The following is a 25,047-nucleotide window of genomic DNA, read 5'->3' as shown; positions in this document are numbered from 1 at the left end:
ATGTCCAATAAGGGTTTACCAACTCATTTTAGCACATACTTCTCCATTTTCTGCTTAAAAACCCACTCCTGGAAAAATAAACAAACACTTGCAGCTTGATCCCACTGCTGTTGCTTACTGTTGGCTTTTGCATCTTCCTTACCCTGTTTGCACGCCCCCCACCCCCCACACCATCCTGGGGAGGAGTGGGTAGTAAATCTCCTTTGTGCTAAGAACTTGATGTCTGGGTGTGCCCTGACCCAGGGGCTAACCTCCATTACAGGTTCTATATAAGATGATTGGACATTGCTTGGAACCCCAGTTTTGTGATTAGGTTCTGGTCACCTATCAGGTGGTCCCACTTCTCTCTCTGAGGAAATGAATCTGTTACCCTTTGGTTCCACTAATCTATTAGACCATTGATAGAACCATTCTATCCCAACTGCAGCACAGATTGTTTAATTCAGTGTTCCCTACCTCCAAAAGTAGGAATAGGAATACTTTGAAGTATAATCCTTCTTCTAGCTTCTGTGAGGATTCCAGAGAACCTCATCTTTCTAGATGATGAAAATTACAAATGTCCATAGAAAGGCACAATGTTGATTTGAAGTCAGTGACTTTATATGTAAAAAAGATGTTAAGACTTTGTAAAGATGTTAAATATTTACCCCCCAAAAATTATACTCAACTAAGGAAAGAAACAAATATCTGAAAATCCCAAATTTGACTTCTATATGTTAGTCTTTGCTTGATTCTTAGGACTTATGTGGTGATATGGTGTTATACTTTAATAAAATTTGCCTGAAGATCAGAGAACAGAGCAAGTCACAGAGTTAAACATAGAGGTCAGGTAGTGGTGGCACACACTTTTAATCATAGCACTCAGGAGACGGAGATCCATCTGAGTTCAAGACTACATTGGGCTACATGAGATTGGTCCAGTCTTGGAGAGAAACAGATCTAGGCAGTGGTGGCACACACGTTTAACTCCAGTATTTGGGAAGAACACACACCATCAATCCCAGCACTAGGAAGGTTGAGATAGGAAGTGAAATGGCTGGGCAGAGAAAGACATATAAGGTGTGAGGAGATAGGAACTAGAAGCCCTTTCAGTGAGGACTCAGGAGCATTCAGTCTGAGGATTCTTAGAGACAGGATCTCGCCTTCCTTTCAGCCTGAGGATTCAGTAGATGTGAGAAGTGGCTGTGGCTTGTTTCCACTGATCTTTCAGCATTTACCACAATATCTGGCTCCAGGTTTTTATTATAAGACCATTTAGGATTCGTGCAACAGACTTTAGGGAAGTTCTTAAATATGTCTTTTCAGTTAATGATTAAGCAACCACTGTATAGCATTATGAGCCTAAATAGTAGCAGTACGTTATAGTCACAGTGGAGGTGGGAGAAAGGGGGAAATTAGCTCTGTACCTGTGTCCCTGGTGATTTTTCTCCGAAATGCAGTTCCCGGGGGCTGAAGAACTGGTGTGGGATGATGTCCTTAGAGCCACCGCTGAGATGCCCACCAATGGGGATGAAAAATTCAGCAGCATGGAAGAAGTGTGGTGGGGGTAGACATTTGCATGATGGCTCACATTGATAACCAGTGGATTATGATGACATGACAATTCATAGGTTCCTGAGGAGAAATATGGTCATGAACACTATTCTGAGCCATTAAGTTAGAACCACGTAGCACCTGTTTATCTTCTCTATAGCAACGTAACATGCAAGACCACAAACATTTTCAGAGGTCAACATCCAACTTACTCCTCAGTCTGTTGAGATAACTCCTAGTGGCTCTGAAGAAGTGATTCTCAACTCACCAAGAGAGTGGTTGTTTCCACTGGTATCCACCAGGTAGAGGGTCACTGTTGGCTGCTGATGCTCCCCAGGGACCATGCCATCAGATGCCAAGAAAAGAAAAAGCGCCACTGCCACTCCTGGTCTATCAAAACACACCTGGGTACAAGCACACACAGTAGGAGCAATTATTTTCACAGGCAATTGAGGCATGTGTCCGTCTTCTATCATTCCCCAGCTGTTCTTCTTTCAAAGTAAGAACTTTGTTCTCCTCTGCAGTGGAAAACATGCAGTAAGCACAGCAGCATCCAAGGTGACAGCATGATGAGGTGGTGGACACGGAAGACCATGGGCAGCTGCTGAGCATCCTTTCTCCAAACTGTGTAGTACCACTGTTTTATTCACTACAACTTGTTTTTGCTTGTTTGTTTTTGAGGAGTGTTTTTATTCCTTGTTTCTAACATTTAACATGTAAAAATATTTCTATTCATCTTGTGTGTGCCTGAAACAGTTTTTATTTTATATTATGATGCTTTCTGTAACATGCTGAATGTGCTCCTTTCAGTAAAAATTCAAAATATGATCATTTTTTAAACAACTTAATGCTTTTTTTCAGTTCTTTTTTTAAATATTTTTTTTCTTTCCTTTTACATACCAACCCATTACCCCTCCCTCCTTTTCTCCCACTTCCCCCACCTACCCTCATCCCCTCCTCATAGAGAGTAAGGCCTTCATTGGGTAGTCATACCATGTTGGGGCTAGACCTAGACCCTCCCTCCTGCATCAAAGTTGAGTAAGGCATTGCACCATAGGGAATGAGGTCTAAAAAGCCAGTTTGTGTACCCGGGGTAAGTCCTGGTTGCATTGCCAGGAGACCCACAAACTTTGAGAAAGGTTCTCATGTAGATCAGGCCACACTGAAATTCACTATTTACCCAAGGATGATAATGAACTCCTAATTGTCCTGCTTCCACGCTTCAAATACTAGAGTTATAAACATAAAACACCATGTCCTGCTTGGAGCTCTCTTTTTAAATTTCTCAAGAAAGCATTGGTAGAGATAATAATCCTCTATATACTAGTCAATACCCCTTCTACGCTAACGTGAAAGAAGTAGGCATCAATAAACAAGCTAATTTCTTCTGATGTGCCCCAGGATAAAACTAGGTATCTGTAGTTATTCTCCAGGCTCCCTGCCTCCCACCTCCTTCCTCAGAACTCCTCATCACCAGGTCACCTGTGATATTACGAGAGAGCCTGCGGTGGTTTGAACGATAATGGCGCCATTGGCTCACATATTTGAATTATTATTGACCAGAGAGTAGAACTTCTTGTAAAGATTAGAAAGATTAGGAGGTATGGTACTGTTAGAGGAAATGTGACACTAGGGGTGGGCTTTGAGATTTTAAAAAGCTCAAGCCAGGCACAGGCTTTCTTTGGTAAGAGTTGCCTTGGTCATGGTGTCTCTTCACAGCAAAGGACAACTAGGACAGTGGACTAAGACAGCCACTATCACACAATCTGTTGTCTTTGAGGTTAAAATATGACAAGCTTCTTGTGCAGCTTCCTTTGTGTCTCAGGCTTAGGTATCTGCCCCTTGCTTGAAACAAGCCAACTCTGAAGCAAGAAAAATTCAGTAGTATATATGTCATATTCTGAGGTGACAGGCAGGCAGACTCTACAATAGCCTTTCAGAGTAAACTATGAAAACTTTGTCCCTTGGAATCTTTTAAGAGGAAATAAAGCATATTGAAGGGTCAGGGATGGACTATCGCCATCCACTAGCTACTGCTAAAAATTCAGATTGTATGCTTGCTTTCCACACTGGACTTATTGAATATAGTAATTGTACTATTGTTTTATTTCATATACCTGAACATCACTTCTAATTTCCACTGAAAATGACCCTTAAATTTCTCTGCTGTGACATGGATGTTACATTCTTAGTATCTAGACCTAACAGAGTTTGCTGCGCATTTAAAAAAATATTAATTTCAATTTTTGAGATTATACTATCAATACTATACATGAATTCTCCCTTTTCTTTTCTCCCTCCAAATACTCTCATATACTCCTGCTAGCTATTAATTCATGACCTCTTTTTTCATATATACATATGTATATATGTCAGATTCTATAATAGCATCCTAGTCATTGTTTTGTCTCTCTCTCTCTCTCTCTCTCTCTCTCTCTCTCTCTCTCTCTCTCTCTGTGTGTGTGGTGTGTGTGTGTGTGGGTGTGGGTGTGGGTGTGGGTGTGGGTGTGTGGGTGTGTGTGTGTACCACCTACTCAGTCTTTGTAATGTTACTTGTATGTATGTCTTCAGGGATGACCATTGTGGCTTTTTCTTGGGTTCTAAACACGATGTAGTTCCAGCAAAGAACATAGAACATCTAATTCCAGGGCCCTCCTCTGTAGTGAGAAGACTAAAAACATGTTTTCCATTTTAACAAGAATTCTTTTTTGTGGACAGACTCGGGTTTCCCAGTTCCTGGCAGCTTGCTTATAGTGTTCACTAGCACTGCTGCCTTAATTAGAGCGAGTTTACGATTCTCAGTGGTCAAGGCAGCACAGATTTCCCTTCGTCCTTTCCACCTTTGTGGGAAATTCCAGGTTCACTCTCTTTCCACAGTGTCTCCCCTACTCTCTTTTCATTTCCCTTCTTTGAAGTAATAAATATTCCTTTATAACTTCAAAAACACCCAGTCGCATAGGTTACAGCTTCTAAAATGAAAATGAAGTCTTCTATCCCTGGATGGCCAAGGGCTAGACATAAAACCATCTGAAGGAAAACAAGAGTCTAGCTCAAAGCACTTGACCCCAGTAGCGAAATGACATCAAAGCCTCCTGGGACCTCCCCATAGCCTCTTCCTTTCCATGTGCCACAACAGAGACCTGAGACTGGAAGACAGCTCATTTCCTGAGCCAGAAACAAGAAGCCCTCAGAACTGAGGAGTGAGGTGGCTTCTGCAAAACACAGGGCACCTCAGTCTTCCAGCCATCCCAAACTAGGGAGCAGAGGTAGGATTTATGGTGGGCGTGGGCTTTTCTGTCCTGAGGGTCTATACCCAAACCTTCTTATGTAGTTTGTGTCTCTTAACAACATAGACTTCTGTTCTGTGGCAGTTGGAATACCAAATCACCAGGAAGCTTCAAGCCTGTTCTAATGGCACTACCTCTGTGTCATGCTCTGTAGGGAGAGGTTATAGCAGGACTTCCAGGCCACAGCGGAAGCAGGAAAACCACAGGTGAGACTTATAAGGGGCATACAAGGTAGAGAACTGTTGGGTTACAGAGGCAGAAAGACGAGATTTGATCAGTTTATGGGTGGCTGTGTTTGAGGCATTTTCCTTCACAGAGATGCAGGGAAGAATGGTGAGTTTAATTCTCAATCTTGAGTATATCTCACAGCAGCAACTAGAAGCATAAAAAGTATATGTTTTATCTCACAACTATTTGCATCTCAGTAGCAGAGATCAGCCTGAATCTCCACATATGTGCATTATCAACCCGAGTTCACATAAGGAGAAATCAAGATTCACTGTTTGGAGAAAGAGAGACAGAGAGACAGAGACAGAGAGAGAAAGACAGAGAGACAGAGAACCTGGCAGATGCCCTGCATTTGCCTCTTGGACATGTCTTTGCTAGCTATACAAACATAAGCAATCTACTTCGGTCTGAAGCTGGGGTTCCTCATTCCCATAGCTAGTAATAGAGATATTACTTATATCACATGGATATTAGGTAGATTAAGTGAAATCAAACAGAAGCAGACAAGATAATACCTATGAACATTAAGGACTCCATGTTCAACCATTCTTATTTCCCCCAAAGAAATACACCTTATCCAGTTTTGTACAACAGAACAAAACAGACAAAACAAAACAGGACAAAAACAGAAAGAATAAAAAATTTAAAGTTAAATATATATTATATTTTAGTATATACAGAAAATTATCCTCTTCTAAAATGTACAGTCCAAAAATATTCCATGTGCTTTTATAAATTGACTCTTGGAAATGTGAATTGATTCTCTATTTTTAGGTTCCATAGACACTGTCAATATTTGAGTTCCTGATAGATTCTGTATAGATCCCAAGTCATGCACAAACACCATAAAACTAGTTGAACTTGGCTCTTGTAAGTATGAAGAGCTACAGCTAAATCCCAGAAAGAAGATGGCATCTTTCAGAAATGTGAACAATTTTGAAGTCTAAAGAACACTTTCAAGGTAGAGGAATATCAAAAGAATTTTTCAGAAAGAACTTTGAAACAAAGAGAAAACAAAGCAGATACATAGACAGAAATGACAATGATGGATAAGATAGAAGATAGATGATACATGAATTCAATAGATGGATGATGAATAGTGAAGAGGGAGATGGTAGAGCAAGACAGAGAAAATACTGAGACAGGGTTATAACAGATAGAGATAGGTAGATGCTCATGAGAGGGAGAGACAGACAGAAACAGAGGGAGATAGAGAGACAACATAGCTGCTTTTTATTCAATGACTATATATGAACTCCCAAATTTAACCCCAATTGCTGTCCATTGAAGAAGAGTTAAGATTGAGAGATACCATCTCTAATGAGAATTGTAGAACCCATCTCTAGACTGCCTGCCTAACATGGATGCAATATATACTCGAGTCAAACGTTTCAACATACAGGTCACCCTGTGTTGTGGTGACTGGACAACAGACCCTGACACTATACTACAGACTTAAAAAGAATCACATTTAAAATGCTTCTGGGTAATTCCTGACTTTTCCCCACACCATTTCATCCTCACTCATCTAAGGCACTTCTCCAGAGGGAAAATAGATGCCTTGGGTGAGAAGAAAGCAGGCAGGCACTGTCTGCTGTTTGTAGAGCATGAGGACATGTTTTCCTAGAGTCCTCACCAAACTCAGTAGGCTTTTATTACTACCGGAGATTTTTAACATGGCATCCTCAGCACATAAAGGTTTGCTTGTGGAACTGGAAACAAGGCTTTGCCCCAGGTAAACAGTACACAGTAAGATGGTGGCTTTCCAAGTTTTCCATTCAATATTACTTTAGAGGCTCACATGTTTCTAATTTTAGATAAGTGGGAAATTATAGATTCTCCCCCAAATGTATTGATCTTTGGGATTCCCTCTCCATCTGTGAAGTCAAGTGAACATAAAAAGCTTCATACAGTTTTAGGCATCTTTAAAAACCACTTGTAGATTAACAAGGCCCACCCAAACTTAGAATACAATTACTTTTACTATTGGCTGAACCATGTATGCTTTGGTAGGTGAAAAATCAATAATTTTTTAACCAGAAGCTTTGATGAGGCAAAAATTAACTCCAAGTTGCAAAGGATCTTCCCTGAAGTTTATATCTAATAGAAAAATGGGGCTTATTTGGCGACTAAACTCTAGACAGTGAGTTTTCCAGATTGAATCCAGATTTAGAATTTGACACAAAATGATAGGACCTTTGAGCCTGTTAGACTCCCTTCTCATGTCTAGGCTCCCGTTCCTCTTGGTATTAATCAGAATCTAGATGATGTCCTGCTTATTTATTCCTCTATGGTACCATGCAGACTATAACCACTGAGAATTTATACAATGCCATTTATATAAGAGTCAGAGCAACTTATCATTATGTGTACTCTCATGGCTCCCACAACTCATGGTTAAACTTTCAAAAATGTAAGCTTTGGCAAGTCAGTGGAAGAAGTGAGGATCTACTCAGATGACCAGAGCAATGCCATCTAGATCATTTTCTCAAATTCATTCTAGACAAGGCTGAGTCTGCAAAGGCTCTGCTAGATGAGTTTATGAGACTTCAAAAGAGGAACAGGAAGGTACAGAACCACATCTGTAGTCATTGCTGCTGTGGTGTGTCTCCCACGTCACCCCTTCTATGACTGTGGCACTCAGTACAAAGTAATGTCTCTCTAGAAATTGCCCTTTTGGGGACCTCCTCATACAGGGCCATGCCACGATCTTAGAGTGTATGTGTATGGGGCGGGGGGCAGGAAGTTCATGTCAAGTAACATTTGGTAATACTGAGTAATACAGTGAGATTACTCTTAAGAGCCTTTACAAGCTTTCCCATGATTCTGACACAATTTTCCCACCACTCCCATTCACTAATCTTAGTTCTTTTACTCCCCTACTCATTGACACCAACAATAGCTCTCAGTAAACTTTCTGCATATAGATTTTCAGTTCAGATCCTGAATCCCAGGGAACATTCCAAAGATAAAGCCTGAAAACAAGGAAAGATGTTATGGAATACAGATAGAAACAGTCCTTATTGAATCCAGATAGAGATGTCCTCTTAGAAACCAAAATAAGAGAGGGAATAGGAACATGGCCCAGGTGGCAAGTGTCCACTCTTCATTAGAAATAATGGATGCCCCAGATGTTTATGGAGCTTAGAGTGTGTGAAGTTACTCTGCTTGGAACAAGCAAATGTTTCCATATAAAATCAGTTGCATTCTAGATTAGTAACAATCAAATAGGAAAGGGGAAAAAAAGGTTTGCCCTCAAGGAATAAACTGGAATGGGAAGTTCCCGTTTAGTGCCCTATGTTAGCTTTTGAAGGAAATGAAAATCATATACACACTTTGCACATCTTTGCTCCTTCAGGATTCCTAAGGCATGCAAGAATCCACATGGTAACGTTCCTAGCAACTGAAAATTTTCTTCTGAAGATAATTACTTTTTATAAGTCTCCATTATGCATAGAGAAATAATCCCAATGCACTTCAGAAAATTGTCTGTTCTGTTAAGCATAAAATGTTGTTAGCGAGTTTCCACTTGATAAATTGGAGGTAGATTTGAATCATTTTTAACATCTACTATTTCACTCAATGGTGAGATAACAATCCTCTGTAGCAGTGATTTTCAATGTGCATGCAAACTGTCAAGGACCTTGCTAAAATGCAAATTCTTAGTAGAACTGAGGTTCCACATTTCCTACAAGGCTTCTTGGAGCAGACATACTTCTTAGGTTGAGGTTTTGGAGATACCCACTAATGGCTCTGTCCTCACTTTGGCCATTAGTAGTCCATGATTGTACTATCATTCATCCTATTTTCTTATTTCATTTAAAAAACAATTCATTGTCAAGTTTACATATAAATGCAAAGTTGGAAGCAATCATGTAAACACCTCATTTGAAAGAAATTTCAAAAGAAACCTGATGCCCAGAGAAATGACATGTTTACAAAAGTTACTTGCTAGATTAAGTAATAACAGAAGTTACAATATCATTCTTTGTAGTACGTGTCTTCTTCCAATTTCTAAAGCACCTACCAATTTATTGTTCTATTTCTAGTTTAGACTAAAAAGTCAGATCACTAGTAAATAGTCTCACCATCTCACATAGGATCTCGTGAGCTTTACTCTGACCAAATACTCAAAGTAGTGATCAGTCCCAGTACCTTACATACATGTACTTTTTACTTTTGGTCAAGCAATGAGATGTGGACAGCTTCTAGGATAGTTGAAATAATTTCCAAATACCTGATTAACATCTGACTGGCTTTAAAAAATGTTGAAGAGCTGTCAGGCTTAGTGAACTCAACACAGATATAGGATGTCTGCTTAACTTGAAATATCTGACGCATAATAACTTTTTGTTTTAGTGTACCCAAACAATATGTGAAAATATTGATTTTAAGTATTGGTTGCTGTGTATCTAAAACCTAAATTCAACTAGAGACTTCATTTTCCCCCCTGCAGCCACGTATTAGAAACATAGATGCCCTTGACCAGGCTTGTCTGTGGTGACTGTTTCACAATACATCAAAAGATTTCAGTGTACTCTGCAAATATAGGCATATTGTATTTGTTAGTAACTTAAAAATAAGAATTTATCATTTGATGAGTTGGGGATTTAGCTCAGTAGTAGAGCGCTTGCCTAGCAAGCACAAGGCCCTGGGTTCGATCCTCAGCTCAAAAAAAAAAAGAATTTATCAATTTGAAATTAAAGAATGTACTATAAGCAGAGCAAAAAAATCAAGAGAAAAAGAACAAGTAATCAGGAACACAAAACCAAAGTAAAAAGGATGAAAGAATTTTGTAGATATTTGTGAACCTAAGAGAGAAAACTAAGAATAATTGACATCTTTTGACAAATGCTTATTATGGACTGGCACTTAATTCTTAAATGAATAAAAACTTGCCATTTACTAATAAAATATAGGGCCAAAGGGAGGAGAAAAAAACACCCTCTATTAATATCCCAGCTGGCACAATAAAAAGTTGTTATGTTCTGAAAAATCAATGGTGTAAACAAACACAATTATATAAAAAAAATCTAAAGTTATAAAAACAAATCATAAAGGATTACAAAATCCTCAGAATCAAATGGTAACAAGAGGTCTATACATCAAGATTTATGAGACACAATTAAAGTAGTAATTATAAATAGAAAGAAAAGTTACCCACTGCCAAAAATAAATTAACCAAGCTAGGCACTGGGAGGCAAAAGAAAGAATGTCGGTGTAAATCCAGAGAACCAAGGCAAAAAAATAAATAAATAAATATAAATAAAATGTGATAGCAAGAAAGGAAGAAGCCAATGAAGTGGAAGAAAGAAGCATAAAGAGAGAGTTGAAGGAAACCAAGAACTGCTTCTGAAGACACCAGGAGGGTGGACAAATCTCACAGGTAATGAAGGCAACATTCAAAAACATGTATCGCTAAAGATACAGTAAGTATGGCTAGAAATGGAAAAGCAATGAGAGCACATTGCAAACAGGAATCAGCACTACATTTAAATATGTAGAATAAATTGATAATTTCACACAAACACCCAATAGTCCAAAGCTAGAAAAGAAATAGAGACATGGATGTATTTTTAAAACTAAAAAAAAAATTCAAATCGCAATTAAAAGTCTTCCCTCAAATAAGCCCTGAATTGAGGTTTTTCTTTGTTTTTGTTTTTGTTTTTAGGTGTGCTCTGTTGAATTTTGAGGGAAGAGATAATCCTAGTTTTACATGAGAGGTTTCCAAACACAAAAAAAATGAGTAAAATCATATTACCACTTTCATGAGGAGTTAAAAAAAACTGTATATCCAAACAATGCTGATATGAACATAGCTGAGCAAATGCCCTTGTGGTATGATTGAGCATTCCTTGGGTATATACCCAAGAGTGCTACAGCTGGGTCTTGGGGGAGATGGATTCCCAATTTTCTAAGGAAGCGTCCTATTGATTTCCAAAGTGTCTGTATAAGCTTGCATTCCTACAAGCAGTGGAGGAGAGTTCCCCTTGCTCCACATCCTCTCCAGCATAAGCTGTCTTCTGTGTTTTTGATCTTAGCCACTCAGGTGTAAGGTGGTATCTCAGAGTCATTTTGATTTGCATTTCCCGGATAATTAGGGATGTTGAGCAATTCCTTAAATGTCTTTCATCCATTTGAACTTCCTCTGTGGAGAATTCTCTATTCAGTTCTATATCCTATTTCTTAATTGGACTGTTGGGCATTTTGATGTCTAATTTCTTGAGTTCTTTATATATTCTGGATATCAGCCCTCTGTCAGATGTGGGGATGTATATATCCAAAAGGAAATATATAAATGAATTCCATATACAAATCTAAATACAAAAGTCAAAAGTAAAATCTGCCAATAAAAGGCAATAGTACACTAAAAATGTCATGTAAAACCAACATCTAAGATCACTTCACTGACTCATGCATGCATTACCTAGGAGTTGGTATACAATTGGTGTCATGTTATAAAACAAGACAAGAATAAATGCTTCAATGGATACTATTAGAGAAATTAATTAACTTGTCACATTTCTATAAAAGTAATATGAATAATATACTACATGCAAAAAAAAACAAGTATGATAAAAGGCAAAAGTGTGAAAGGCAAAACTAAAACTCTAACATAAGAAAATGAAAAACATCATTCTAAACACAGGGAGAAAAATGAATGAATGCCCCTATTCTGTGAATTAAAGAGAAAAGGAGTACTAAATGATCGGCCATTATTGCATAAAGGGATGGTAAGAAAAAAATGAAAAACATGACAAAAATAGGAAATCATTTTTTCCGCTGACTGATGTTGGGTGACTGATAAGTCCAGGCCCCAGCAAGGGTATGTGACAACAGGTCTCATTCACACCATCTGCTCAGCACCCACTGGAAAGCATGTGTTTACATGTTTGCTAACATCCTTTGGCATATTTCTGAACCTCCTGGTCCATTCACCTATCTGCTCTCTTCATTTTTAAAATCACTACAACTGACATGCTTTGCTATTTGGGAAAAAAAAAATCATGAAATTCAGCATTGTAATTCTTTACTGAAGATCTTGGTTTTTTGTTTGTTTGTTTTGTTTTGTTTTTAAATGGGGATTACATGAACTTTCAAGATATAGACTAAGATTCACCTGAGAGTCTCCCTCCCTGCAGGCCAAGTCCACACTCGTTTGGTCAAGCCCTCACTGGATCATTTGGTGGCACTTCCTCACATGGTCTTGTCCTGTCTCTTTTCATATTTATACTAATTATTCTGTCACTGCCACTTGATAACAGAATTAGATATTTTCTTCAATCAGACCTTTAATTGGTAGCTGTTTAAATTGAGGAAAACACTCATTTTTTATTAATCCCGTATGAACTGATACCACAGGAAATGATGTTTAGGTTATTCTCAGGTGTTGATTCAATTTGTGAGAAAATAGAACTTACTTCTTCCATGTTTTCCATTTAGCTTCTTTCGTATCTCATGAAGTATAAAGGAAAATTCTAACTTCGCTGAATTCATGTCTAGAGAAGAACAACTAATAATGATGTAGTAGAAATACTGGGTCATTTTCTAGTCCACTTATTTTTACTCTTTATATTTATTTTGGTTTAACTTGTCATTTCTCTAATGACAAAAGGGAAAAACTCTGGTTACTGACTTTATATCTTTTGGTAATAGCATATAGATTTTTCAAGATGTAAATTCCCCTGAAAGCATGCCTAAGCTTCAAACACGAACCCCCACATAGCTCTCAGTACCCTTTCAGTCAAATGTTTATTCATCTCCATCATAAAGCATTCTTTGACCCACAGATTAGATTTTGAGGGGTTTTTTTTATGGTTTTGGTTTTGGTTTTGGTTTTGTTTGTTGACACAGAATCTCCTTTAACTTAAGCTGACCTGACACCAAGTTGCCCAAACTGATCAGCAATTTATAGCAACCCTCCTGTGTCTGTCTCCTGACTGCTGGGGTTACGGGTGTTAGAGACATGTCGGGCTGACTACAGATTATTTAGTAATACTATTTCATTGCAAAAAAACAACTATAGATTTAAAGGTAATTTGTTATTCCCTTTCAGCTTAGTATTTATTATTGAGGTGAAAAAATGTTCTCCATATGATTTTAATCATAAATGCCTTGAGACTTGTTTTATGGTGCTCTAGTTTGGTGAACACAATATACTGTTTTCAGTTATTGAAAGTAATGTGTCTACAAATATCAATTAGATTAAGATATTTAATAATCCTTTTGAAATCTTACATTTTTGTCCTGATTTGTTTTAATCTACTTATTGTATAAATTATTAAGGAGGTGAGTGATGAAAACTTCATCTGTAGTTTTGAATTAGAATTTTGCAGTTTCTCCATTAGATCTGTCAAATTCTCAATTCATTTGTTTTTGAGGATAAAATTTTAAGTACTTAATTTTCTCACAAGGTTGCCAGTTGTTCTCATAAATTGACCATTTATTATTTTTCTGGTTACTGAAGTCTATTCTACCAGATATTACCACAATACATAATTATTTTGTGCTCATAATTTCCATAGTATATAATTTTTCACCCTTTTATTTTCAATCTCCTTGTTTTTCTACATTTAACGTGTATGCTTTGTCAACAGTATACGATCTAAAAATTATGATCTGTATTTCTGTGGCTCTCTGAAACAATTTCTACTTAATAAAACAAATGATTTAGCTGGATTTAAGCCCATCATCTTGGCTTTTGTTTTGGATAAATCTTGTGGATCCTGGTGTCTCTTCCACTGTCTTTTTGTTGGAGAATTAAGTAATTTTTATTTCATTTGTTCTCTTGACATTTTACCTTCAGCTACTTGTATACATGTGTACTTTCATGATTGATCTCCAGCTTATCATGTGTATCTCTAACTTGCTCCAATCTTCATTCAAATAACCTCACTATCCCAAGGATAGTGTAAGGATTTTTAGCAGCGTCTTCCACTCCCCGTTGCTTTGTCTTTTGTGAAAACACAGGAGGCTTCCTGTGAAGCTATCACTGATATCGTCCAGCTTCTCTTTTTACCCACTCATACTCCCTCCCCTGCTGTCCCACAGAAGCTGATTGCTAAGCCACTCTTTAATAAATCTCCTGAATACTGAATTACATCTTGGAATTTGCTTTCTAGAGAATCTATATGCCACATCAAAGAACAGCTATGGATTTTTTTTTCCACCATTGGAAATCTCCTTTGCTGTGATTTTCACTTAGACTACAGCCAGGCAGTCTTTGCAGTCTTTGCAAGATAAAATGCTTGCCTCCATCTCCAGACTCTGCCACCTCTTCTTTGTCACAAGTCACAATCCTCCTTGTGCACTTTTGTCCTGTGTCCTCAGTCTATCAAATGCTCCCATGTGGCAAGCTCTAACACCCCATCATTACTTGGCAATCACCAAACATTTTTGAATAGCACAGGAGGCTTTGGTCTCAGTCTGTGACATATGTCCAGGAGTACCCATCGCCTCTGCCCACAAGCTCTATACAGTTTGTAGGATAAATAATGAAATAGAAATAGAACAGTGAAGTGTGCAGACACTATGGAAGACAGATGTACTGAGGAGCAAGTGTGATTGTGGCATCTAGGGCTTGGGAGAAAAAGTCATGAAAGCTTCAGGTTTGTAACCAAAACAATCCTTGAGTTAAATCTTCGGAGGGAATTATGTATTTACCAGGGAGACAGAGGAGGAAAAGTATAACCTTCTTCCTGGAAATTATAGATACATGAAAATCCTGGCATGTTCCTACACAGAAAGCATTCTGTGACAACTAAAAAGAGTAAAGCTGTGTGTGCATGTGTGTGGAGAGATATGGAAGGTGAGAAAAATAGGAAAATTCAGCTTTATCTCACAAACTAATGTTTATGATAATAATAATTAAAAAAACTAAGCTAAATGTCCTGTGTTGAATCAAGACATTTCAAATCCATGCTGTATTTTATTGAATTTGTAGCACATGTTTTATGATACTCTGTTTCCACAACATCAGTGTAAACATTACCACTGCCATATATGTAACTACAGGCTGAAAATGGTAATTTCTTCATCTTTGGGTTCTTTCAAAATACAAATGCATTGCTCATATGGAGCAGTGTTTATTAAGGAGACTTAAAAGCAGATGCTAGGATGGGAGATGTGGCTCAGTCATGAAAGCGTTTGCTGTACAAGCATGAAGCCTTGAGTTCAGATCCCCAGGACCTATTTGAAAATCTGGGTGTGGCAGTGCACATCTGTAATTCAAAAACTGGGGAAATAGAGACAGGAGAATCCCTGGAGCTCATTGGACAGCAAGAAGCCTTGCAGAACTGGTGAGGTCAGGTTTAGTTAGTGACACTCTATAAAAAAAATAATAATAATGTGAAGAGTGACTGAGGAGGACATGCTGACACCAACATATGGTCTCCACATAAATAAGCACATGTGTGCATGTGCACTTACATATATGAGCATACATATAAACATGTAGACACACACAATCATACACTTTTGTTCATGCATTTTGTCATGATGTGTAAGACTTAACTTTGATTGTCAATTTGCTTGGGTTGAGAAATTTAGATTAAAGCATACCACTGCATATAGCTGTGAGGATCTTTCCACCAACGACTGACTGGAAAAAAATAGAATTGCCCTGAATTTGGATGCCATCAACAACCCATGTGCTAGGTCACTGAGGATATAAAAGACAGAACAGGAGGAAGCTGGTATCATAGACATTATCCCTCTGCTTTCTGTCTCTGTGTGAACTGTTCTACCACACCTTCCCTCAGCTCCAAAATGAACCAAAAGCTCTCAATCTAGAAACAAAATTAACCCTTCTTACATTAAACTGTTTACATCAGGCATTTTGTCACAGTAACAAAAGCCTAACTAACACAGTGCTGAAATAAGATAAACAGTCATGGATATCTTTAGTAGTAACTTAGAAACATGGTGTAGAGAAGGGGTTAGCACATTACAGTTCATGGGCCAATCCTGACCCAATTCCTATTTGCATATGACTGTGATCTAAGACACATATTTTTTTTTCAAATAGCTGAAAATAAAAACAAATAAAATATGAAAAGTATATAAAATTTGAAGTTCTGTTTTCAAAAATACAATTTATATACATACATTTACATACTTTCTACCTTCATACTAATAGCCATGTTAGGCAGTTACGATATGGGTCGTGTGGCCAATAAACCTAAAATATTTTATAACTGGTTCTTCATAGAAAACGTGTAGGAAGGACCACAGACTTTGGGATGTGCTGGATTTGAATTTTAATCTTATCTATGCCTTTACTAGTTATATCATTGAAACGTTTAACATTTCTGAATTTTCAAATAATCATTTTAAAGTGTGTAAACTGAATACTATGTGGAACAGAATACATTGCAACAAGCGTGTTTTTCCCTGTTTCTATGGTATTAGGGATACTCATTTGAAATCTAATCAATTAAATACATATTTCATGTTCTTAGGGACTCATGTTCAGTGTTTAGCTAGTTGATACCAAACAAAGAAAAGAAAGAAATTGTGGTTAATGGCCTTTAGGCTTGTGCAGAAAGAATTTCCAGGCAGTGGTCCATAATTTACAACTGATGTAGGAGACCCTGATATTTAAAATACTGTGAACATGTGCTAGTTTCTGTTAGGACTGCTAACCATTTCAAACTGGAGACCATTTAGAACCATAGACACCAACAAGAATACATGATTTTGCACATGGTGACTCGCCCCCTGGGAACCAAGCAAGTGGTTATTGTGTGTCTGCATCTCAAATGGTCTCATTTGTTTCCTACATTACTTACATTCAAAGTATTTTCTTGAGGAAACCATGCCTTCTGGGACTCACCTGCTAATGTATGTAAGTTTACAAAAAGCACTGAATGAATCCTCTCACCCAGATTCACTGATCCACAGTCTTTCAAAAACCGTAGAAGAAATGCGATAAAACAAGGGAGGGCACCTTTCCTTCCATCTCCACCTGTGGTTTTGCTTTCTTCCTACTGTTGCTCTGCTCTACAAATTTCCAGTGGTCAGCTCTGGGTTTGGCATACTAAAGGTGCTTCATAATAATGAGCAACAGAGTTGTGGGGCGTTGGGAGAGCTCATGAGATTATTGTCAAGACATGAGAATATGAGCTTCCTGATTACCATTTTATTCCTTAGTGGTGAGTACTTCAAAGCCTGGATGCTTCCTTCATTTGTGAAACAGAGGAACATCTCTCCTGTTGCTCACAGAGATTTGTAAGGATACCAGTAAAAAACCTAAGAATATGCATTTTGCAAACCATAGATGACTTTAAAATATGCTTTATGTTGTAAATAATAAAAGACTTATACTATATGCTCTCTAAGAAAATTCTTCTGTTCCTGCTCTGTTGGTTGAAGATTAGAATAAGGAAGAGCAAGAGATTGTTACCTCAGTAAAATTGGCTGAAATGACAGAACTTTTATTTTGGCAAGTAGCATGTGAGCAAATAAAACATTTTGGAAATATGTTTTCAAAACTAATGTTTTTCAGTACCGTTGTTTTTCACTCATGCAATAAATTTGTCTCTGATTCACTGCATACAAATCATATCTGTGTATCAAATCAAGATTAAATTATACTAAAATAAAGAGTAAAGGGCCAGAAATTCTGCTGTGTCTATTAAATATTTTGTTTAATATATCTTATTTTCAAATATAATTTATTTGGTACCATATGGGTTCATGAAATCGAGTTTTATAGCACACTTTACACACTAATGTAACCTTTGATTAGATTGCTCTAATATGAAGGCTCTTCTTTTAAATTTCTTGTTGAGCAGGATTAGTATACAAACCTAAACTACAAGAAGTGGTTAACTGATGGGTATTAAGAGAGTTTCAGGTTGAGATTTCTGTTTATTAATATAATTGAGTAGCTTACAGCCAAACAAAAAGTTTGCTCTAGCAGGAAGATTTTAAAAGTACAAATTAATAAGATAGAGAAGATGATGATGATGATTGATTATGATGATTGATGACAATGTTTGAGAACAAGCAAATCTGTCAGGACTCAATAGCTCAATATTTCAAAAGGAATGCAATTCCATTAAAAGGGACTGGACATTCTGTGTCTCCAAAATGTTCTTAATAGGCAAAGCAGTGTGGAGTAAGAGCGTAAGTGGAGCAAAGACTGGCCAGAAACAGGCTCACTCTGAAGGGGTCCTTGGCAGGCACACACTTCTGAAGACATGGAATGGATGTTGGAGGCTTTCAAGTTAGAGGACCCAGTTCAAACTTTGCACGGGGAATTTCTTAGAACAATGAAAAGAACTGAAAAAATGGACTGGGGCTCACAGAAATAAGAACAGAGGTAATCGTCTTTAAAATTGCTTACTTAATTGAGAAAATATTTCCTAAACCTTTATACATGTCCCAATAAAGCTATCTTGAAATATAGATAGTGTCAGCCAATATCTCTGCAAGGTGTTCAGTGTCTGATGTTCAGTTAATGCTTCATTCATTATGATAGAAGAGAGAAGACAGTGAGTGAAAAGAGAAAAGACAGACAACATAAAACAGTTCGGGTCACTAAGAGAATGATGGGATCAAAAGCACATTAAAGTGATTCTGATAAGTGTGTTTTAAAATATTATATTAAAATAGGAATATACAGGGATTAGTAGAGATAAAAAGACACACTTTTTAGTTAAGAAGGTAATTTATAAAAAAGATGTAGGAATTTGAAGATACATCATGGCAATTTCCAACATGCATAGTCGACATATCTACGAATCATGGCCATAAAATTAGTTTAACTAAAACTACTGACTCACCAATATGACTCAAATCAAGTTGATATAATATATTAATAGCAACTGAGTAAACATTTCACTGCCAGTCTTGCAACAACAACAAATCTCCACACAAGTAATGGGTTTGAATTCTGACCTGTAAACTAATCCCATCACTGCTAGTCATGACTTTAATGTGGCTTAATAATGTGAATCTCTTAGTGACCAGAACTGTTTTATATTGATGGTCCTTTCTCTTTTCACTCACTGCCCGAATGAACCTTTTATTTGGGTTACACAGACAACAATACACATGTTGTGATTTCAAATTGTTCACCAGTGATAAATATGAAAATCTGACCAAATGGATATTCAAAAGAAGAAAATTAACAAGATGAAAATGCATCAAAGAAAAATGATAGTGCAGAGAGCAGAAATCCAGTCAATGGCCAATGGTGTGGTGGAAGAAGTAACCAGCTCTAAGAATTGTGCGATTCAAAAGTCCAGTCATGCAGGTAGAGGACCTCAGTGAAGGGGAAGTTGTCACCGGAAGTAGGGAATGTAGTTTTGACAAAAAGAACAAGACTTCCTAGAAGAATCAATATAAAGGAACAAGTTCATGCTAAAGGAACTGTCAGGGGTGTTTAGTGTACACCAAAAGAGTGAAGAAGAATTGTCAGGAGCTGGTCTATGAATATCAATATAAGCAAGGCATAAAAAATTCACTAAGTCATAAAAAAATGCTAGTTCTGTCATATAAGTCACATAAGAAAAAGGCAAGCAAAGGTAAAATTGCCTTGGTATCTCTGAGACTTTTGCAAAGAAATGTAACACGTTGATCCTCTATATTGCCAATGTTTTAAGTAATAGTGAACTAAAGAGTCAAAAGGAAGCTCTGTTATTTTTACTTTCCCATATATGCATAACTAAAATGTATGTGAGTTATCCATTTCTAATTTTGCATGTTAATTTTCTAGAGTGATTATTTATATGGAAGTCCAAACTTCAAAGAAAGATGAAAATAATTTCAAGCTATACATACTTTGCGATAACAGAAATAATAATTCTAATAAATCAGTCAAATGTCCAATTTTACCCATACACATGTACATATGTGCATCCCTATTTGCAGGCTTTATAAACAGACATTCGGCTCACTTACTTCGAGCCAAATTTCATTGTCCTTCTGCAGGTTATCTTCAGACTGCTCACTGCCTTCATCCTGGGCTTTCTTCAAACTGAAGGCACAAGGAAACCATCCAAGAGAAAGATGACTCGGGGGTAAGTCTGGATAATGTGAAGTACAAATCTGAAAAGCAATTTCAATCCTAAATTAAGTGTGGAGTGCAGGAGGTAAATAAAGTCAGGAGCTCTTTAACACAAAGCCTACTTTTCTCTCTTATTCCTAATGATCACACTGTTAGATGCAGAAGTTAGAATGCAAAAAACAAACAAACAAACAAAAACAATTCATATAACCCTCAAGATGTATCTTCCTAGGGTAGAAAACACAAAGGACAACTTTCTCTCCACTGTCAGCATGGGGTTTTGCCCAAAGAATCATTCTGGTACACTTTAGATGACTGATCTAAGGATTCACTTTGCAAGTCTTTCCAGAGTGATGGTCAGATCTTATCAATCAGCAACTGGCCCAAGAGGGAGGCTTACTGAATCAGGCAGGCAGGGAGTGTTTGGCTGGGTAGAAATTCCAAGAAGCAGAACTTCAGGAAATGTCTCCTACTTCACTTAGAGAAGACATTCAGGCTAGACTAAAAGCCACTTCAGAGAACTGTCATGAACTCAGAATTGCCAACTTTCCTGGCTTTTTGCCACTGGGCACCAGAACTAGAAGGAGAAGGATGCCAAGACTTGGCAAAGAGAGTGTGGCAGAAGAGGCTAGTTGCCTCATTGTATCTTCTTGCCCATCACCTTTTCATTAACGAACATCAATTTTGTTCCAAGTTATCCAGTTATGTAAATGTTCATTTCCTCAATGTTTCCCACAAATAGGGATAATTAAATAGACCATGAGATATGGGTGATAATCTACAGTATAGAGCTTCCAGAAAATTTGCCATTTTCCCAATAAACATGACCAAACACTCAGCTGGCATGCACAAACTTCCCTTTGACCTGCTTTCTTCTTCCTCTCTTAACAGCTGATAGCAAGGTTCTGGGAGCATTTACTGACTGTGCAAGACCCTGAGTTCAATCCCCAGTAACACACACACACACACACACACACACCCGCTGACTTCATGCTTACAGGAGCAACAGCCATATTAGTAGCAACAACAAGAAAACTACAAACTAAGAATGGAGGTGCTGGAATCCAGACACCTGCATCCTTGATGAGACACCTGAGACAGGCAGCTTGAGTAGCTTCCTCTCTCCACTTAGAAATGCCTTCTCAAAGTGGGAGTTTAAAATACAGTATTTCATCCTGGCCTAAAATACCCAGAGGGCTTCCTTTTGCTTCTGTAGACATTTGGCCCATTGTTACAATGGATGGAAGAGTCTATTTGGCAATGAAAGCATCTGGAATGGCACCCAAAGAGCCAACTGCCCTTTATCTTGTCTTTAATATTCAACCTCAATTTGACAGTGTCATTAACATAGCCTCTTAAAGTCTTCCCAAGATCTCCCACTATGTAGGCAGATAGTCAGTGGAAAGGATTCACTTGATTTAAGAACTAACTCTAGCATTTCCTCAATACTAATTTAAATCAAATCATACTTTTACTCTCTCTCTCTCTCTCTCTCTCTCTCTCTCTATATATATATATATATATATATATATATATATATATATATATACTGATATACACATATCAGTTAACTCTACACTGGCCTGTTAGATGTAGATGCAAAAGATAGTAGCAAATAAAGGCCCAAAATGGGTAAGTGACTTATTTATTGTCATGTAATAATAGGAATACTAATGGATCCATCTGTCTAATTCAGACTTTCTGTTTCTGTTTTCCTTTTTGTTTTTTTCTGGAGCTGAGGACCAAACCCAGGGCCTTGCACTTACTAAGCAAGCGCTCTACCACTGAGCTAAATCCCCAACCCCCACTTTCTGTTTTCTTATTGCTGCTTTTTGTCCTTTTACACTAAATCCTCCAACACATAGAGCCTCAATGTAGTTTAAAAGAACTGTATTAAACTTTGAGGTGCTTGAATATGCCGTGAGTTATTGGATAAAAGTTGTTGAAGTCAAGTAGTATTCATGTGCGTTACAGGATTTTATGATTAATCTCGAATTTTTTCAGCTACTGTTATCTTGTTCTAATCCCAGTGAGGGCAAAAATGGATGTTAACATCTTTAATAAAGTTCAAGCCCCCTAAGCATCTAGGACCAGTCATGACTCCAATCATCTGACATAACTTGCCATTGAATGAAGTTCTCCTGTTACCAGGGAAACAGGACACTTCTTCTTGTCTTCATGGTAGGAATAAGCCTGAGTAGCCCATTGGTCCAAGTGTCCTTCAGGAGTATGGAGGCCACAGTCTATGATGCTGGTTTCCTTCTCAAAAGGTTCACAAATCCCATCTCCCTCATACCTGTAGCAAAGGCTTGGCTCCCCTGCCAAGAAACATGTATAACATTTAAGGAATTTTTTTATGTATCTTATGTTCCAAGCAATTCTTCTCCAGCCTACTGAAGATAATCTTGTGATGACCAGGGAGCACAGTACCCACCAAAAGTACTAACCATAACACCCTTGGAGAAGAGTGATCACTCTATATGAGGGAAGAAGCAAAATATAATAAAGTTATAGGAAAGATCGGGCTTCGGAGAGAAGGATAAAGAGGGAAATGCACTATAAACTGGTGGTAGGAAGAAAGCTGATTCTATCTTGTTGGTATTGTTTTTTTCTAATAAGACAGAGTCCTAGGTAGCCCAGGCTGGCATTGAACTCCTCCTCTTGCCTCTTGAGTATTAAAATTACAGGCATGTGCTACCATGCCCAGGGAAGATATTTTAGGTAAAGCTGAATGAAACATGGGAGTACATTAGAAATACAAAGGACATAGAAAAAAGCAGAAATCAAACTTAAATAGATAGTATAATATAGATGCATTTGGATTTCCTTCATAGTTTTTTAAATGTTCAATTATTTAAGGGGATTCTTCATCAAAGCATATTCTTTTTTACAGTCTTTCTTGCAACTGAGATTTTTTTGTCTGAGCACATAACTACTCAAACTGTGAGAAAATGTGTTGGGAAGACTCCAGGCCTTACAGGCATCAGTTCTCTCAGCTTAGGACAACCATGAAGTTTTTAGTTTTCTTGTTACTATGATTGCTTGTTTTCTACATGAGAAATGTAAGTCTAAATAAGTGCATGTGGCTTGAAAAGTGACCCTCACAATCTATGGCGCTTTGTTTGAGTGAGACCTACACAGTATGGGCCCATTCCCACCTCAGCCTTGTACCTTGTACCACCTCATCCTGAAGCAGAGCAGACAAACAAGATAGGAATATTTGGGGGAAACGGTTGATGGCAGAAGATGAATTTAAATGTATGGGGGAAGTTCCAGGCCTCCACACAGGGCAGTTCCTACAAGGTGGACAGGACTGCTCCTTTGTAAACTGGCTTCCTTCAATGTGGGAAGCTGAGATATACTTATAAAACCATCTATGAAGTTCTACCAAAATGTAGGACAATTAATGTCAAAGCCCAACCCAATTTCCTATTTCTACTTAAAGTAGCAGGACACTGAAATAGAACTAAGATTCAAAACAAATCCACACTATTCAGCACTGACTCAGTAAAACCATTGCTAAGATTTATCATTGTTATAGCATGCTTTTTCATTTTTTTCTTCTTCACAGAAATTCCACAGAGATATTCTGGTAGTTTGTCAGATGCTCACCAACATACCGCTATTATGTTCCTTAGTAATTGCCTCCTATGTAAGACCCTTCTGTGGTAAAATCTACTTCTGCATGCCAGTGTAAGCCACCCTCTACAGGACATGCTTCTAAGCCCATTTAAGGCTTTCATCTGTACTCTATCAAATGTATGGCACCCTTACCCTCTCTTCCAGCACATGTACACTTGAAGCAAGAGTCCCAGAAGAGCAAGCTGTCTGTCTCTCTCTGTCTTTGATATTATTTATAACAATTATATACATAGATAGTATATTTTCTATCTATAACTCAGGGGCTGCTCCTTCTTATTTCTTGGTTTTTTTCTTTTAACCACAAAATAAAAAACATTATGTCTTTTGCAACTCCATAAGAAAATAATAGACCACTTTAAAATCACATTTCCAATGGTTCTTTCCAATCTAATTTTTTGAAAAGCAATGGAGTAAAATCATACGCTTAGCATATGATAAATGTATTCATCAAAAAAGATGTCTAATAGTGGAATATACCACATCAATTTAACCCAGTCAATAACTTAAACATAAGCTTAAATATATCATTTAAGTATAGTTAAAGTAATTGAGATATAGTCTTACTGGAGTTAAAGGCGGAGAAAATATGAGTCAAAGGATCAAATGTGATAGAAACAACTCAAGTGCTGTTCTTGAGTTAAATGAGACTTGAGCTGCATTGGAGATGGCACAGTGTCCAGAGAATGTGTGTTTATTTTCAGTATGTGACCACTATGTGGCTACCAAGAAGAAATGATACAAACAGAGGTGACATTAACAAATACTTGTGCACAAAAGAGGGGGGTTATTGGTTCTGTGCACTCCACACAGCCAGACCACATCTGGGCTATTGGATTCCTTTCTGGGCATTGACCAGACAAAGCGTGCCAGGTTGAGGTAAATAGGAAAGGTCTGGAAACCTAATCACATGAGGGGATGTTTGGATTGGAAAGGAGAATAGTGAAGAGGCATTTCAAATATCTGAATGGTAGTCAAATAAAACAGGAAAAAAATGTATCCTCTGGAGCTTCGGAGTAAGAAAACTCACTTGATTGAATATAAGGAAAGTTAAGTTTCAGGGCAGGCTTGGCAGGGGCCTTGGATGCCTCTAGATGAGTTGGTAAGATGGTCTGAGACTCAGTTTACAAACTGAAAAGTAGGAGGGAAGAAAATTTTAACAAGTAAGGCCATTGTTAAATAGACTTGTCTGTTTCGTGTACATTTTTCATTGCCAGAATTATGTAAGCAAAAGCTGCATGCCCATATGTCAGGATTTTGTAGAAGTGACCTCTCTGAAAGCAAAGCTGGACTCCAGCCACTCCTAGTATGTACTCCTAGAAGGGAAATGTACCCCACAAGCACTAA

At 37.7% G+C, this 25,047-nt stretch overlaps 1 protein-coding gene across 1 annotated transcript in view; it reads right to left on the bottom strand.

Moving 5' to 3' along the window:
* Pappa2 (pappalysin 2) overlaps nucleotides 1-25,047 on the bottom strand; it is a 237,787-nt gene that overhangs the window by 101,184 nt on the left and 111,556 nt on the right. Inside the window, exons 10-13 of the mRNA XM_036202723.1 lie at nucleotides 22,186-22,379; nucleotides 19,956-20,102; nucleotides 1,802-1,937; nucleotides 1,407-1,614 (exon numbers count right to left, since the gene is read on the bottom strand). Coding sequence (XP_036058616.1) covers nucleotides 1,407-1,614; nucleotides 1,802-1,937; nucleotides 19,956-20,102; nucleotides 22,186-22,379 — 685 coding nt within the window. The remainder of the gene's footprint in view (nucleotides 1-1,406; nucleotides 1,615-1,801; nucleotides 1,938-19,955; nucleotides 20,103-22,185; nucleotides 22,380-25,047) is intronic.

Source organism: Onychomys torridus, chromosome 11 (assembly GCF_903995425.1).
Source record: "Onychomys torridus chromosome 11, mOncTor1.1, whole genome shotgun sequence".
NCBI lineage: Eukaryota > Metazoa > Chordata > Mammalia > Rodentia > Cricetidae > Onychomys > Onychomys torridus.
The sequence above is the reverse complement of the archived record's forward strand: the minus strand, read 5'-3'. Positions and strand labels throughout refer to the sequence as shown.